Here is a 15,415-nt window from a genome sequence, read left to right as displayed (position 1 = left end):
CAGGGCTCTGGCCGCCCTCCCCTCCGGCGCCCTCCCCCCGGCCGCCGGGGGGAGAGCGGAGCGCCGCCCTCCCCTCCCCGGGGTGGCAAAAAAGCCAGAGCCGGCCCTGTGTACAATATTTCATGATAGCTTCCAACGTGCTCCCTGGGTATCTATTTGAATGACACCATTAAACCGTCTGATGCAGTGTATAGTTCAATAGACTTGTAAACAAAGATACTACCTAACCCTGCTTATGTAATGTCCATTAGTTAATGTATCCCACGTTGGTGACGAAAATCTGTGGCTAAATCTTATGTGAAATTCTTTTAGCTTTGTTTACAGTTGCGTGAGTCACGATTCAAACACCCTGACACGTCCAGTTTGTTTCCTTCAAGAATATTGCTTCCTCTATTCAGACACGTTACATTAACCCTGAAGAAATTGGTTGAGCTGTAGCTGGCTTATGCCTTAAGCACTGTCCTCTATCCTGGGTTTTACAGGAGGTCACCAGAGTACAGTGAAGAGGGAGGGTTTCTACCCACAGAGGCTGCATCTACATTTGGAGCTAGGGGTTGATGCCCAGCTTGAGTAGACATACTTGTGCTAGTTCTCATCGAGCTAACACGCTACAAATAGTAGTGTAGCTACAGTATCTCAGGTAGCAGCAATGGCGGCATAGGCTGGCCACCCTGAATACATACCATGGGGTCCAGATGGGTTTGTACTCAGGGCAACTAGCCCATGCATCTGCTGCCCATGCTACCACAGCTACCCTACTATTTTTAGCATGGGAGCTCGATGAGAACTAGCAGAGATTCTGGCCCATGAGATGACTTTGTGGGGGAAGCCTACTGCCCTTTCTCTCCCAGGTCTCCTGCCTGCTATGCTCTCCATCCCATTCTTCCGCCCCTCCTCCCACTCCATCACCAGTTCCTGGCTATTCTGAGCCTGAGCTTTTCCTTGGGTATCTTTCCATTCCCTGTTTAAGATGTTCTCTTTGCCTACATCACTCTGAGCAAATGGAAATGCTTAATTTTAACCAAACTTCTCCCAACAGTTGGCTTAATGGGCTTAGTCATGTAATTGTCTCTTTGGGGTTTGATTTGGATTTGTTTAAAGGAACTTCACTTTAAGCAATGTAAGTACATAAGTAACTGGTCCACAATATGTTTAAACACCTTTTTCAGGAAATAAATATTTGAATGTATGTGATGGTAAAGTTTGAAAAGCATCTCTGCTATGTTTGAATGAATTGCCTTGCAGGAGGATTTTAGGAGGAAAATTTAATAAAATTACATCAACATAAAATGTAATTTGTTTTTATTTTTCAAAACTGTAAATCTTTAGCTGATGTGTTTACTACTTTCCTGAAAAGCTGAAAAATGAATTGCTTAGATGCTTTTATTTTGTTATTGTGACACTCAAAAGAGTTTTATGCAAGTTGACAAAAGCAAGTTGCAGGTCCTTAATCTGTTAGAAGGCAAAGATGTATCAGATGCTCAGATACTACAGTGATGAATATCTAGAAATGGCTGAAAACAAAGTAAATAATTCAGCAGTAATAAAAGCAATCACTTGTCCTTACAGAGCACATTCCTAGGGATTTTACAAACGTTAATGAACGGTTGCAGCACCCCAGGGAGATAGGCCAGAATCACAAATAAGTGGAGCTAGTTGAAATTTTCCTGTATTACAAATAAGGAAAATGTTGCATATTAAGTGATTTGAGTTTAATCTCGCAGCAAGCCTGTGACAGAGCCAGAAATAGAAATCAAATCTCCTGACTTCCAGTCGTACACTTCAACTGCTAGTCCATGGTGGTGCTCACAAGAAATGGTGTTTTTATTCAAGGGCCAAAATAGAGTTTTTGCAATTGGCAAAACCCCCAGATTTTTAGAACGATTTACAACTTTAAACCTAAAAGACTCCTCCTAATTTTCTCTTTATTCTTGGTGCTCCATTTCTGTGGATGCTTCATAGGGAATACACCAGTTATAATTGAATCTGTCTGTGACAACAGTGTCAGATCAGTTTACTTTGTTTAGCAGTTGTGTAAATACATGCATAGGCACATTTATGTAACTAACCTTGTATGTCAGAGTGGATGCATATTGGAAGGCAGAGGAGTTTCCTGCAAGTCATGTGATTCTTTCTTTTGTCTAGACTGCAAAGATTTAAAAAAAAAATCATTTTGAAAGCTATTTCTGGTTTTGAGAAACTCCCTGTGCTTGCTTATCTTGTGGCCAGATATGAATAAAGAATCACATACTGGGAAAATCCATCTGTATCACTTATTACTGGTCTTTGGTGAATTTTAGTAAATGATGGGGAAAGAAAACCAAACCATGTACTCTGGGAGTAGGTGTGTTTTTCACTAGTTTTCTTTAGGAGACTGTTGAATGTTACCCACTTTTGCCAGATTCCATTTAATCCTCTAAGAGATCTTGCAGCCTGGGGGTTCAGGCTGTTACAGTGGTTTTAAACCACTTGTTGCACCATCCTGGTCTGGGCTGCTCCCGGGACTGGAGAGGACTCCAGTGTGACTTAGACAGGTCCCCAGGGCCATCTAAGTTACAGCAGCCTCCCTGGGCTGCCCACTGGGCTATGACACTGCCCAGGATCTCTGCAGTACTGTGTGCCTTGGCTCCAGTCTCTACTCCAGAGCTTCTGAAAGGATTCTCTAGAGGCAGCCTTACGGCTGTGTTCACAGTGCATGTGCCAGAGAGAATCTTCCCTCAGTCAGATTTGGGGCCCCTAGGGCTACTTTACACCACTCTAGCCCTTTTACTTGGTATTCAGGGTCTGGCGCAGAGGTGAGGGGGCCGCACCCCTAATATTTAAAGAGCTAAGCTTAATAAAGCCTGCCATTAAGCATTCCCTCTCCTCTCCCCCAAAAATGGTTAATCCCCAATGTAGTCTAACCCAACTGAAGCATCTGTCCTTTACTTAATTAGTTCAAATAGATGTGAAAAAGTAATACGTTATGAGCCATATGCTCAAGTGGCTGTTCACAGTCAACACTATTAATGTAGCTATTTGGGACCTTTTGCTGATTCATACATACATTTATATGACTACACTTTTTAATGGGATTTAGAGAGAAAGCTCTAAAGGCAACTTTCCACTTGATGGATTTTTAACAATCAGAAATCCCAGTTATTGTAACTGAACTATTTGCTGCAACTCTAACCAGTAAACTTCAAACAGGGACACTGTATCGTGCATACATATGAAGTGGCAGGTGAAGGCTGCGTGAACAAACTTAATTCTGGCATTTCCTAATCCTGAATACTTAATTTTGCATCCTTAATAATAGTTTTATAACATAGGGCTTTTAAAATTAATTTATATATATTGTAGTGTAAGGACTCATAATGTACTAGATACTTCTCAAGCACAGAGGGCACAGATCCTGTGCCAAAGAGCTGTGTTGTCGGGATGGTCTATACCAGGGGTCCCAAACTCAAATGACCACGAGGGCCACATGAGGACTAGTACATTGGCCCGAGGGCCGCATTACTGACACCTCCCCCCCGCGCCACCCTTGGCCCCGCCCCTGCCCCGCCTCATCCCACCCCTTCCCTGCCCCCATTCCAACCCCTTCCCCGAAATCCCCACCCCAACTCTGCCCTCTCCCTGCCCCCAGGGGGTGCAGGAGGGGTGGGGTGGGGTGTGGTGGGGGCTCAGGGCAGGGAGTTGGGGTGTGGGGTGCAGGAGGGGTGAGGGATACAGCAAGGGGTCAGGGGGCTCAGGGCAGGGGGTTGGGGTGAAAGAGGGGTGCAGGGTGCAGCAGGGGGCTCAGGGCAGTGGGTTGGGGTGCAAGAGGAGTGTGGGGTGCGGCAGGGGGTTCAGGGCAGGGGGTCGGGGTGCAGGGTGCGGCAGGGGGCTCAAAGCAGGGGGTCAGGGTGCAGGAGGGGTGCAGGGTACGGAAGGGGGTTGGGGTGCAGCATGGGGCTCAGGGCAGTGGGTTGGGATGCAGGAGGGGTGCAGGGTGAGGCAGGGGTTGGGGTGCAGGGTATGGCAGGGGGTCGGGGTGCAGGGTGCGGCAGGGGCTCAGGGTAGGGGGTTCGGCTGCAGGAGGGGTTCAGGGGGCAGGATCTGGCCCGGTGCGTACCGGGGGCAGGATCTGGCCCGGTGCGTACCGGGGGCAGGGCAGGGCAGGCTCCCTGCCTGTCTGCCCTGCCCCCGCAAGAGGCTGGAACGTGGGGAAGGGGGGGTGGAGGGGCTGTGTGTTTCTGTTGCTTGAGGCACCGCCGCCAGCAGCTCCCATTGGCCGTGGTTCCCTGTTCCCGGCCAATGGGAGCTGCTGGGGGCGCTGCCTGAAGCAACAGCCACACACAGCCCCTCCGCCCCCCCTTCCCCATGTTCCAGCCTCTTCCCGGAGCTGCGCAGGGCAGGGCAGGCAGACAAGGAGCCACTCTGGTAAACACTGGGGAAGGGTGGGGGGGCTGTGAGGGGCTCGCGGGCCGCCTGTTTGAGACCCCTGGTCTATACCAACAACCTGAATGGTACATGACCTCCTTCTGTAGACCCTGCTGTACCGAAGCATAGTAGGGATAAATTAAGAACAACGTTACCCGTAATTTCATTACTTTTTTCAGTATGTTTTGGTTCGATCAAAGCAGAAAGACCTTTTAAAAATGAATATTGGTTCTAAGTTATGGTATTTTAAATGAAATTCCTCTTCATGCGCTTCAACTCAGTGAAGTTAATTGGTCATCTCCTCACATACTCTCCCTCAACACCCTCAAAAAATCATTTTAAAAGCTTGTTCCTGGGATATCTTGTTTGCCCAACGCAAATTTTCATGGCCAACTATATAAATTTATGACAAAAAAGATTAAACTTAATGTTGATTAATGTATAGAATGGTAGTGACCCACACTATGGCACTGTAGTGTGTGATCTGTCTCTGCATATATGGTTGCTTTTGGACCAAGAATCTTCATGTTTTTTATACTTTGCAGCATGTTTCTCCTGCGGAACCTATGGTAGACGATGTAGTTCATGGGTTCTCCTTTTTTCCCCACAATATGGACCCACATCATAATAGAGAGAGTGCCTTAGGGACCAATTCCATTGACTATAATAGAGACCCACTTCGACTACTCTCTCTATTCTGAGTCCTGTCAACCCCCTGTCTCATCACAATCACACAACTTCCCACTCTCAAATGCCTATGTGGAGTAGTGGTATTAATGGGAAAACATTTAATTGTGTGTAACTGTTCTTCTGGTAGGTGTGGTCCATGAGAACTCCTAGTGGAAGCAGACAGCCTACCTCCTCTTTGTTTCTAGCTGTATTTATGGGCCTGCACTTACTTCTTTACAATGAAACAGCTGGAAGCAAGGAGAAGAAGCCAGGACTAGAAGAAGCAGTAACTTGCCAGCTCTTCACAGATAATATAGCAAATGCTGTATAGCCTCGCAGTTGTTCATTGAACATTGTGCAAGAGCCATTGATGAGCTTGACTATGATGCTACCATTTCCATATTTGGTAACCTGTCCTATTTAAAAGTAGTTTCAGTATTTTTATTTTAGTTCCTTCCCATCACATGCATGGTTTCTTCTTCTATCATTCTAGCCTGAAGCTTGGGCTAGATGTGACCCTTACAAGTGTCCCTATAATATAAGTGTCCAAGCTGCCCTTTCTCCCAAAATCTAGATGATCACATCTCTGGTAAATAAGCATCTCCTGCTTCCTGTCCTGCTTGCAGTGTTGCACCATTTGGGACACAAGTAATCTGCCAGCCAAGCTTGTGTCAACATTTAGCAAGAGGGAGAATGTGTTTTAGCAACACATGATACTCTCAGTATAAGTCACCGCAGCGTGGTCTTAGCGTTGTTGTTAAAAACATTTTTACATTATACATGTTGTAAGTAAATGTCACTCAATGAGACTCTGTTTAAGACTGTTCTGTGGTACAACTTCTTCCTTGTTTGAATAATTTAAAAATAAAACCTGTTCCGTTTGGGTACCGAGGGATGATTAGAGTGGTCGAAAAGTGCTGGTCACTAGGTATTGAAACTCATAGATGCTAATTTCATAGCCTGCTTTGCTGTTACCTTCTTTCAGACCTGGTCCCAGTAATGACTGTTATTTTCTGGTATGTGTGTACATGATTTTCAGCCACAAAACTCTTTTTCCCCACTCTCTTTTCTGGTGTCACACAAATAAGAGCTGCTGTAGATCATAGCTGTTTTCAGTCTCCACACACAAAGGATTGCTGCTTGCTATTGTGGAATTACAATCTTACTATTAAAAAGTGGGAGGGGTTTAAACATCAAAACCAAAACCGCCCCAGAACTGTTTCTTTAAGTTTGTCATTTTATGTTCATGCAATGTTATCAGGAGGTTATTATGAAATAATGTTTGGAAGGATTCTGGAATAGTGCTGGTGGTGCTATAATCTTGTAGACTCAGTATTGATCACAAATGTAAATTTAGTCAAACACAGATTAGTCAGAGACAAGTTATTGGGGTGAATATAGGAGTAACTGGTTGAAAGTTAATGGCTTGTGATACCCAGGAGGTCAGACTAGATGATTGAATGATCCTTCTGGCTTCAAAACTCTTGAGTGTGACTGTGAAATGCTTAGCAGAATCACTTTGCTTTCACAGCAGTTTCTCATCTCATGGTGGTCTTTTGGTTTGTCTTTTTGTTGTGATTAGCATGAAATTCTTGTTAAAACAAATGTTGCATTTTGTGGCTAGGTAAGAAGAACAAGTTGCGAGTTTACTACTTGTCCTGGTTAAGAAATAAAATCCTACATAATGATCCTGAAGTAGAAAAGAAACAGGGTTGGACAACTGTGGGCGACTTGGAAGGCTGTGTGCACTATAAAGTTGGTAAGTAGCAAATGAATTGTGACAATCTGTCAGGATAAAATTAGGTAACAGAGACGTCTTACTAAGATAGTTGCTGTTTATATTAACTGATTCCTCTTAACTTTTGTTTTGCCATGTTCTTCTTCGAGTGATGGTCCCTATCTGTATTCCGCACGTGGGAAACACATGCACACCATGTGTCTGAATCTGGAATTTCTTGCAAGCAATGTTAGTTGAAGAGCACGTGTGCTGTAGCTCTCCGCGTGCTCCCAACTGAGAGCATAAAGGGCGGTGCAAGCCGATGCCTCTCCAGTTCCTTCTTACTGCGCATGGTCTGAGTTGAATCTTCTGTGTCCTCAGATCCCTTATACTGCCTTATTCCTATAAATATGTATCTAGTTAGGTTTTTTAGTAGTTTTTATAGTGTGGTATAGCATATATAGTTAGCATTTTTTCCCCTCCCCACCCAAAGAAGTCTGGGATTATGCCCAGGGTCCTGGCATTCAAAAACTGTGTTTCCTGCCCTCACTCCTTTTCTGTGAGCAATTAACATCAAAGCTGCCTTTTATTCCTGGGTGAGGTTCTCATTTCTGCCAAGTGCAGCATCTGCCGCTCTTTCCCCCTGAACTTGTGAGGGTTGGGACCTGAGATTCAGAAAACACCTCATGGAGAAGACAATGAAACCCTAATCAGATCTGGGCCGAGTCACCAGCCGCCACCACCACATTTCCCCCCCGCCCCCCCACATACATCAGCCTCAACAAGTGGGCAGTGACCCTCCAAGCTTGGGAATGGAGAATAAGTCTGTTAAACCTAAAGGAAGGCTTCACAGGAGAGTAAGGTGCACTCTCATAGACATAAGGACAAATCATCAATGTCTAAGACTGTCCCAAAAAGATGGGATCCCTCCCTGACCCCATCAAAATCAGAAAAGCCAGTTCACACAGGTGCTAAGATCTTAGGCACAATTAAATCTTCTCAACAAGAGAAGGAGGCTTGCCAGGGTACAGGTCCGACGGTTCAGACGCCAGCTCTGATGGTGAAGATGTGGGATAGACAGCTCCTGGTGCTTCTGTCCACTTTGGGAACCGAGGGGTACTGGTAGTGATGTGGCCCTGGAGGGAGCCGACAGCCACGTTGACCAGAGAGGCTCTGGCTCTGCCAGCTCCACCAATTGACTCTCTTCGTACTCTGGGGTGGTCAGAGACATCTGTCTCCCCAGAAGACATCTTTGCTCTCCCCCATCTGCATTCACCACTCCTATTGCAGAGCTGCACATCCAACTGGTGGAAATTCAGGAGCCTCAGCACAGCTTACTAGACATTCCGCAGCCTTCCAGTCCCAGTAGTGTGGCCCTCTCTATCAACGAGCCCATTATAGATCCAGAAAAAGTGGTTTGGTGCACCCCTGCTTCGTGTGCTACCACACCTACAAGAGCTGAGAAGCGCTACTTTATCCCATCCAAGTGGGGAGAGCTCTTCTTCTTTCTCTCTCATTCAAACTCCCTGGTGTTGCAGGTGGCTACAGAGCGGTCGAAGCAACAGCACCCACAGGCTACTCCCTCTGATAAGGCACACAAGAGACTCAACCTTATGGGAAGAAACGTCTTCTCTTCCACCTCCCTCCAGTTCAGGATCTCTAATTATCAGGCTCTTTTGGCCAAATACAATTTTATCAATTATGCTAAATTTCTAGAGTTTAAGGACAAGCTTCCTGAGGAGGATAGAGGCCTTAGTGGGTGAGGGCACATTTGTGGCCAGAACTTCATTCCAAGCCATGGTGGATGTGGCAGATACTGTATCAAGGGGAATGGCTACAGCCATTGTCATGAGGAGAGACTTGTGGTTGCAATCCTTGGGTTTCGCTGGAGAGGTGCAGAGTACATTCAAGATCTACCCATTGATACTATCAACCTATTCCACTAGAAAATGGATGGGTCTCTCCACGCCCTCAAAGAGTCAAGAACAATTCTTTGCTCGATGAGCATTTATACTCCTGCCCCTCAAGAGGAACCATCATAGACAAGGTTATAAGGCAAGACCATCACCTCGGCCCTTTTATCATCAGTGTCCTCAGGAGCCATCACACAAAATAGACCAGTGAACCCAGCCTCTGCAACATCCACTGCCACTTTGTATGCTAACCCCAGAAAAAGTGTTTCTTTTGACGGGACTGTTGAGACTCGAGCCCCTTTCATGATGACTCTTCATTCCCCTCTTCAAATGTTTGAAGGCTGCCTTCCCCAATTTGTCAAAAACCAGTGGGCGCTAACTACAGACAAATGGGTATCAGAGGTTGTCCATGGCGGCCATCTAATTGAGTTTCTGAAAACTCCTTCCCACTTGCTCTTCAGGGACCACTCTCACGAGGAGATTTTACAACAGGAGGTGAACACCCTGCTCCTCAGGGGAGCCATAGAAAAGGTTCCAGCCCAACACCATGGGATTCTATTCTCCTTGATCTCCAAGAAGAGTGGAGGATGGAGGCTGATTCTCGATCTATGTCAGTTAAACAAGTTTATCGAAAAACTAAAATTCCGCACGATATCCTGAGCATCAATAACTTCCTCATTAGAAGAGGGCACGTTGTTTTTGGCTCTGAATGGCCCACAAGAGGTTCCTCAGGTTCCTCTTCGATCAAAACCACTACCAATTCAGAGTCCTCCCCTTCAGTCTGGCCACAGCACCCAGGGTATTTACAAATGTTTTTTCAGTGATGGCTGCTTGGATGAGAAGACAAGGATTTACAGTCTTCCCAGACTTCAATGACTGGCTTCTCACAAGCAGTTCCCATGAGGCAGTCCACCGGGCAACCCATCATCTGCTCAGCCTTTTACCTTCCCTACATGTCTGCATCATTCATGAAAAATCCATGTTGACCTCCACAAGGTGTATAGACTTTATAGGGACGTCATTAGACTCAACTACAGCAAGAACATATCTACCTCTCAAAAGGTTTCAGGCCATGAGCACACTTATAGAGCAGGTTGTTATCAGACCCAGGGCATCAGTCAGAACTTGCCTTCCCTCTTTGACCACATGGCTTCATGCAGACATGTGACACTGTTCACCAGGCTACATCTACTTTACCTACAACCCTCGCTTCTCTCTGTGCGCTCACCAGAGGAGGGCACCATGAACGACACGGTCACAATTCCACACGAGGTATTAGGCTCTCTTGTGTGGCGGTCAAAACTGGAGAAGATTTGGGCAGGGATCCCTTTCCTCACACCGACAGCCGAGTCAAACTATTGTTACTGATGCCTCCTACTTGGGCTGGGGTGCGTGTATGGACCCCACAGGAGTCCACAATGCACATCAACTTAGTAGAACCCAGGGCAGTCTGTCCAGCTTCAACGCCTTCCTCCTACTCATCCAATGCAAACATGTAGACTCATAGACTTTAAGGTCAGAAGGGACCATTATGATCATCTAGTCTGACCTCCTGCACAATGCAGGCCACAGAATCTCACTCACCCACTCCTGTAACAAACCCCTAACCTATGTCTGAGTTATTGAAGTCCTCAAATTGTGGTTTAAAGACCTCAAGGTGCAGAGAATCCTCCAGCAAGTGACCCGTGCCCCACGCTGCAGAGGAAGGTGAAAAAATCCAGGGCCTCTGCCAATCTTCCCTGGAGGAAAATTCCTTCCCGACCCCAAATATGGCGATCAGTTAAACCCTGAGCATGTGGGCAAGACTCACCAGCCAGCACCCAGGAAAGAATTCTCTGTAGTAACTCAGATCCCACCCCATCTAACATCCCATCACAGACCATTGGGCATATTTACCTGCTAATAATCAAAGATCAATTAATTGCCAAAATTAGGCTATCCCATCATACTATCCCCTCCATAAACTTATCAAGCTTAGTCTTGAAGCCAGATATGTCTTTTGCCCCCACTACTCCTCTGGGAAGGCTGTTCCAGAACTTCACTTCTCTAATGGTTAGAAACCTTCGTCTAATTTCAAGTCTAAATTTCCTAGTGTCCAGTTTATATCCATTTGTTCTTGTGTCCACATTGGTACTAAGTTTAAATAATTCCTCTCTCTCCCTGATATTTATCCCTCTGATATATTTATAAAGAGTAATCCTATTTCCCCTCAGCCTTCTTTTGGTTAGGCTAAACAAGCCAAGCTCTTTGAGTCTCCTTTCATAAGACAGGTTTTCCATTCCTCGGATCATCCTAGTAGCCCTTCTCTGTACCTGTTCCAGTTTGAATTCATCCTTCTTAAACATGGGAGACCAGAACTGCACACAATATTCCAGATGAGGTCTCACCAGTGCCTTGTATAACGGTACTAACACCTCCTTATCTTTACTGGAAATACCTCGCCTGATGCATCCCAAGACCGCATTAGTTTTTTTAATGGCCATATCACATTGGCGGCTCATAGTCATCCTGTGATCAACCAATACTCCGAGGTCCTTCTCCTCCTCTGTTACTTCCAACTGATGTGTCCCCAATTTATAACCAAAATTCTTGTTATTAATCCCTAAACGCATGACCTTGCACTTTTCACTATTAAATTTCATCCTATTACTATTACTCCAGCTTACAAGGTCATCCAGATCTTCCTGTATGATATCCCGGTGTTAGCAATACCTCCCAGCTTTGTGTCATCCGCAAACTTTATTAGCACATTCCCAGTGGGAGCCGCGATCGGCCGGACCTGCGGACGGGGCAGGTAAACAAACCGGCCTGGCCCACTAGGAGCTTTCCCTGCACAAGTGGCGACCCCAGTTTGAGAAACACTGCAGTACGTGGATCTGTTGAAGCTTTCAGTGCACCCATCCAGGAACATAACACAGGGACAACGTCACACACTCCAATCCAGGGCCGGTGCAACTCAGAGCCTGGTAATTGGATGGGCATTGGAGATAGAATGCTCATGTTTCAAGAAGATGCAAACCATCCTTAACCAAAATAGAAAAAATTCTATGAGAAGCTGTTACTCAGCTAACTGGAAACGTTTCTCCGCTTGGGCTCATCAGTACAATTTGTCTCTGGACTCTGCTGAAATCCCTGGTATCTTAGAGTATCTACTTATTTTTAAGTCTTCTGGTCATGCATTCAGTTTCCTATGGCTGCATTTAGCGGCAGTCAGCGCTTTCCATCCTCCGATGCATAACCATACAATCTTCACACACCCTGTCATAACTAGAGTTTTAAAGGGAATTCTCACATCCTTTCCACCAGCAGTGAAGTTTGCACCTCAGTGGGACCTGAATTTTGTTCTGTTCTCTCTCACTAAGGCTCCCTTTAAGCCACCGGCCATATGCTCTATGGCCACCCATGAAGGTGGCTTTTCTCATAGCTATAACATTGGCCAAAAGAGTTTGTAAGCTGGGAACATTTAGAGCGGGCCCACCATATACTACCTTCTATAAAGAAAAGGTCTCGCTACGCCCCCACCTCAGACTCATACCCAGGGTAGTTTCCACATTTGATGAGTCCACTTACATGTATTTTTCCCTAAAGCATGTGCTTTGGAAGAGGCAAGAAGGCTGCATTCTCTGGATGTCCGGAAGGCTTTGGCCTTTTATCTGCCAAGAACAAAGGACATTAGAAAGACACCTATTTTTTTCCATAGCAGAGCAATAAAAAGGTCAACTTATATCAGCGCAGAGATTTTCAAAATGAACCTTGTTCACGGTTACCAATTAGCTGGCATCCTCCTTGCCCCTCCCCACTATCCTGGAAGGGGAAAAGGCTCATTCCACCAGGGGGCAGCTGCATCTCTGAGAGACATACCCATACTAGAGATCTGTAGGGCAGCTACTTGGAGCTCTTTGCATACCTTTATCAGACATTACACCTTGGTATAGTCATCAACTGCAGATATGGCTGTGGGGACAGCAGTACTACAGTCAGCTATCGCTTCTGTGTCCACCACCACCTGTTTGACTACTACTTGTTAATCTCCCACGTGTGGAATATACATAGGGACCATCACTCGAAGAAGAAATAGAGGTTATTTACCTGTATATGGAACTTCTTCAAGATGTGTGGTCCTTATCTGTATTCCACCACCCATCCTCCGTCCCCTCTGGCACAGATTGGTTACACTGTGGTAAGAATGGGGAAATTGGAGTGGTGGCGGCCCACACTGCCCTTTATGCCCTCTGTTGGGAGCACAAGGAGAGCTACTGAGCATATGTGGGCCAATGGATACTGCTTACAAGAAATTCCAGACTCAGGCACATGGTGGACATGTGTACCCGTGTGTGGAACATAGAGCGGGACCACACATCTCGAAGAACCTCCGTTTACAGATCAGTAACCTCCAGTTACACTGGAATGAAAAAGAATGCATTTTTTATTTTTCTCTTAGAGGCTGATTTGTTGTAAAAACAACAACAACAAAAAAGCATGCCAGCTTTGTAGGGGTTTATGGTAACAGGAACATATGTTTAAGTTAATGATGATTCATTGATTTCCCTTACCTCATTGCATTTCCTAATGCACTCTCAGACTGAACTGAGTGCAATTGTGGGGTGAAGTGCCTTTCCATTAAATAGATAGTTTTTAGTGCTTCTTAAATTGCTGAGATTAATTGGGTTATAGACCCCCTCTGAACCAAAGCCTGTGATGGATGGCAGACAGTACATATAAGCCTGTTAACCTGCTGTGGGTTACTATCCAGAAAACATCAGTAAGTTAGTACTGTTTCTGCTGGCTCTGCTTCAAAATGAGATCTTGTCATGATGATGCACCACTATTGCCCTGGAATGATTTTGCTTTGTTTTCACTTTAAGGTATATTTATTACTGCAACTAACCTATCTTTCAAACTCATGTCTTTTTGCTTCAAATCTTTACCTTTTGTCAGACTCTACTGGTCAGTGTATAGTAGCAGTTTGAGCAATTGGACTGTAATCAATCAGTCTGTCTCGTGCACACATTTGAAAAATCTACTAGTAGTGAGTAGTCAATAAATATCTCAGTAAGAAACTGCTGAACCAAAAACTTGATCCAAAAAGCAATTTATAACTTACTTCTCCTGTGTCACACCCAAAGGTTTCAGCAACCTAATGAAGCAACCTGTTTAACAATACGTTAACAGCTATATAAAAGGGACTCTCCAACAGAGAAGACATGAAACTGAGAGCATTCTTTTCCAGATGAAGAGTGATTTGTTACACTCATCTATAGTTTAGCACCGAACTATACTGTGAACCATAAATATACAGTAGATCTTCTCAGGTAGTAGGGAGGCCTCTTTGACAAGTACGTTTTAGTTCCCAAGAATGATGAGCTCTGGAAATAGTTGTGTTTGCAGATCTAATAACGGTGCAGTCTTGGAGCTGACACTGTGGCTTTGTGCACTGAAACAGTTGGCACTGATGTCTTCCTTGTCTCTTTGATGCAGCAGTGGGTTCAGACTTAAGGGTGAAGTGGTATGTAGGGATCTCAGAGATGCTTGAGGCAGTTTATGGTTCTCCCGGATAATAAATTACTCTTTGGTAGCTAAGACTGGATATGTTCCAGAAAGCACCCCAAGCAGACACAGAAGGGCATAAAAAGTTCCTTTTCACAGATAAGATGACGTTCATGCACAAAAACCCTAAGAATTCTTTCAAGATAGACAAGATTGGACAAAAACTGTATTTTGCAGAGAGGCAGACTCAATACAACTGGAGACTTGAAACATCTTTTTGTAGATGAAAATGTGTCAGGTCTTCAGCACTTAAAATTCACCGCTTTTACTTCCCTGTTGAGTAAACGGAGCAAAGTTCCTTCTGAAGAACAGCTCCATCTCCCTACCGTATGCCTGGAGAAAACAAATATAGACCGTATGGCAATAAAGAGAGTAGTTAGAAGGCATGAAAATAGTATGTATTAAAACAGCGGGGTTGTTTTCTGCAGTACAGTCGCTTTGCATCAAGGCTGGATGTGAAATGTAAGGGGAAAGGATTTCTCACTACTTCAGGAAACTTTCAAATCCTTTGTTACCTGGGCTAGCTGGAAAGTAGTAACATGTACAAGCCGATTGTGCATCACCCATCCACAACTGGTATCACAAAAGAGACTAGCAGAAATACAAATTGAGGAAGATCATGATACTATCCTTCAAAAACTCAGATGGAAGTGGAAAATGGAGAGCCTGCAGCTCTAGTTGAATGGCCACTTCCTACTTCTGGTCCTCCCCAATCCCATATATCTTAAACAGTCTGAACAGTAGTTGCCAGCAGAGCTCTATCAAAGGACCAGTTTTTATCTTGTATCTGAATGCAGAAGAGGTTTGAGAATTCACAGATTTGCTACATGATGAAAATATTACCTTTTCTGACACATGCAGCTTTTTTTCCTCCCGAAGAATGTAATGAGACTTTGCTCGTGATCAGGGCCGGCTCTAGGCACCAGCAAAACAAGCTGGTGCCTGGGGCGGCACATTGTTAGGGGCGGTATGGCCGGCGCCAGAATGCCGCCCCTAAAAATGTGCCCCGGCTGCCCTAGCTCACCTCCGCTGCTGCTCACGCGCTGCTACTCGCCCTCCCTCCCAGGCTTGAGAGCCTGGGAGGGAGGGGGAGAAGCAGCGCCCGCGCTGTGGCCACTCAGAGTCTCCCCCTCCCTCCCAGGCTCTCAAACCTGGGAGGGAGGGG

At 45.4% G+C, this 15,415-nt stretch overlaps 1 protein-coding gene across 3 annotated transcripts in view; it reads left to right on the top strand.

Annotated features, from left to right (window-relative positions):
* Window positions 1-15,415, top strand: part of MAP4K4 (mitogen-activated protein kinase kinase kinase kinase 4) — a 233,154-nt gene that overhangs the window by 201,641 nt on the left and 16,098 nt on the right. For all 3 annotated transcript variants that reach the window (XM_026647865.2, XM_026647864.2, XM_029910579.1), the window contains one exon: window positions 6,698-6,832. In XM_026647865.2, coding sequence (XP_026503650.1) covers window positions 6,698-6,832 — 135 coding nt within the window. The remainder of the gene's footprint in view (window positions 1-6,697; window positions 6,833-15,415) is intronic.

This window comes from Terrapene carolina, unplaced genomic scaffold (assembly GCF_002925995.2).
Source record: "Terrapene carolina triunguis isolate 2854851 unplaced genomic scaffold, T_m_triunguis-2.0 Scaffold21, whole genome shotgun sequence".
Taxonomy (NCBI): domain Eukaryota; kingdom Metazoa; phylum Chordata; order Testudines; family Emydidae; genus Terrapene; species Terrapene triunguis.
This window is presented reverse-complemented; position numbering and strand designations above follow the sequence as displayed.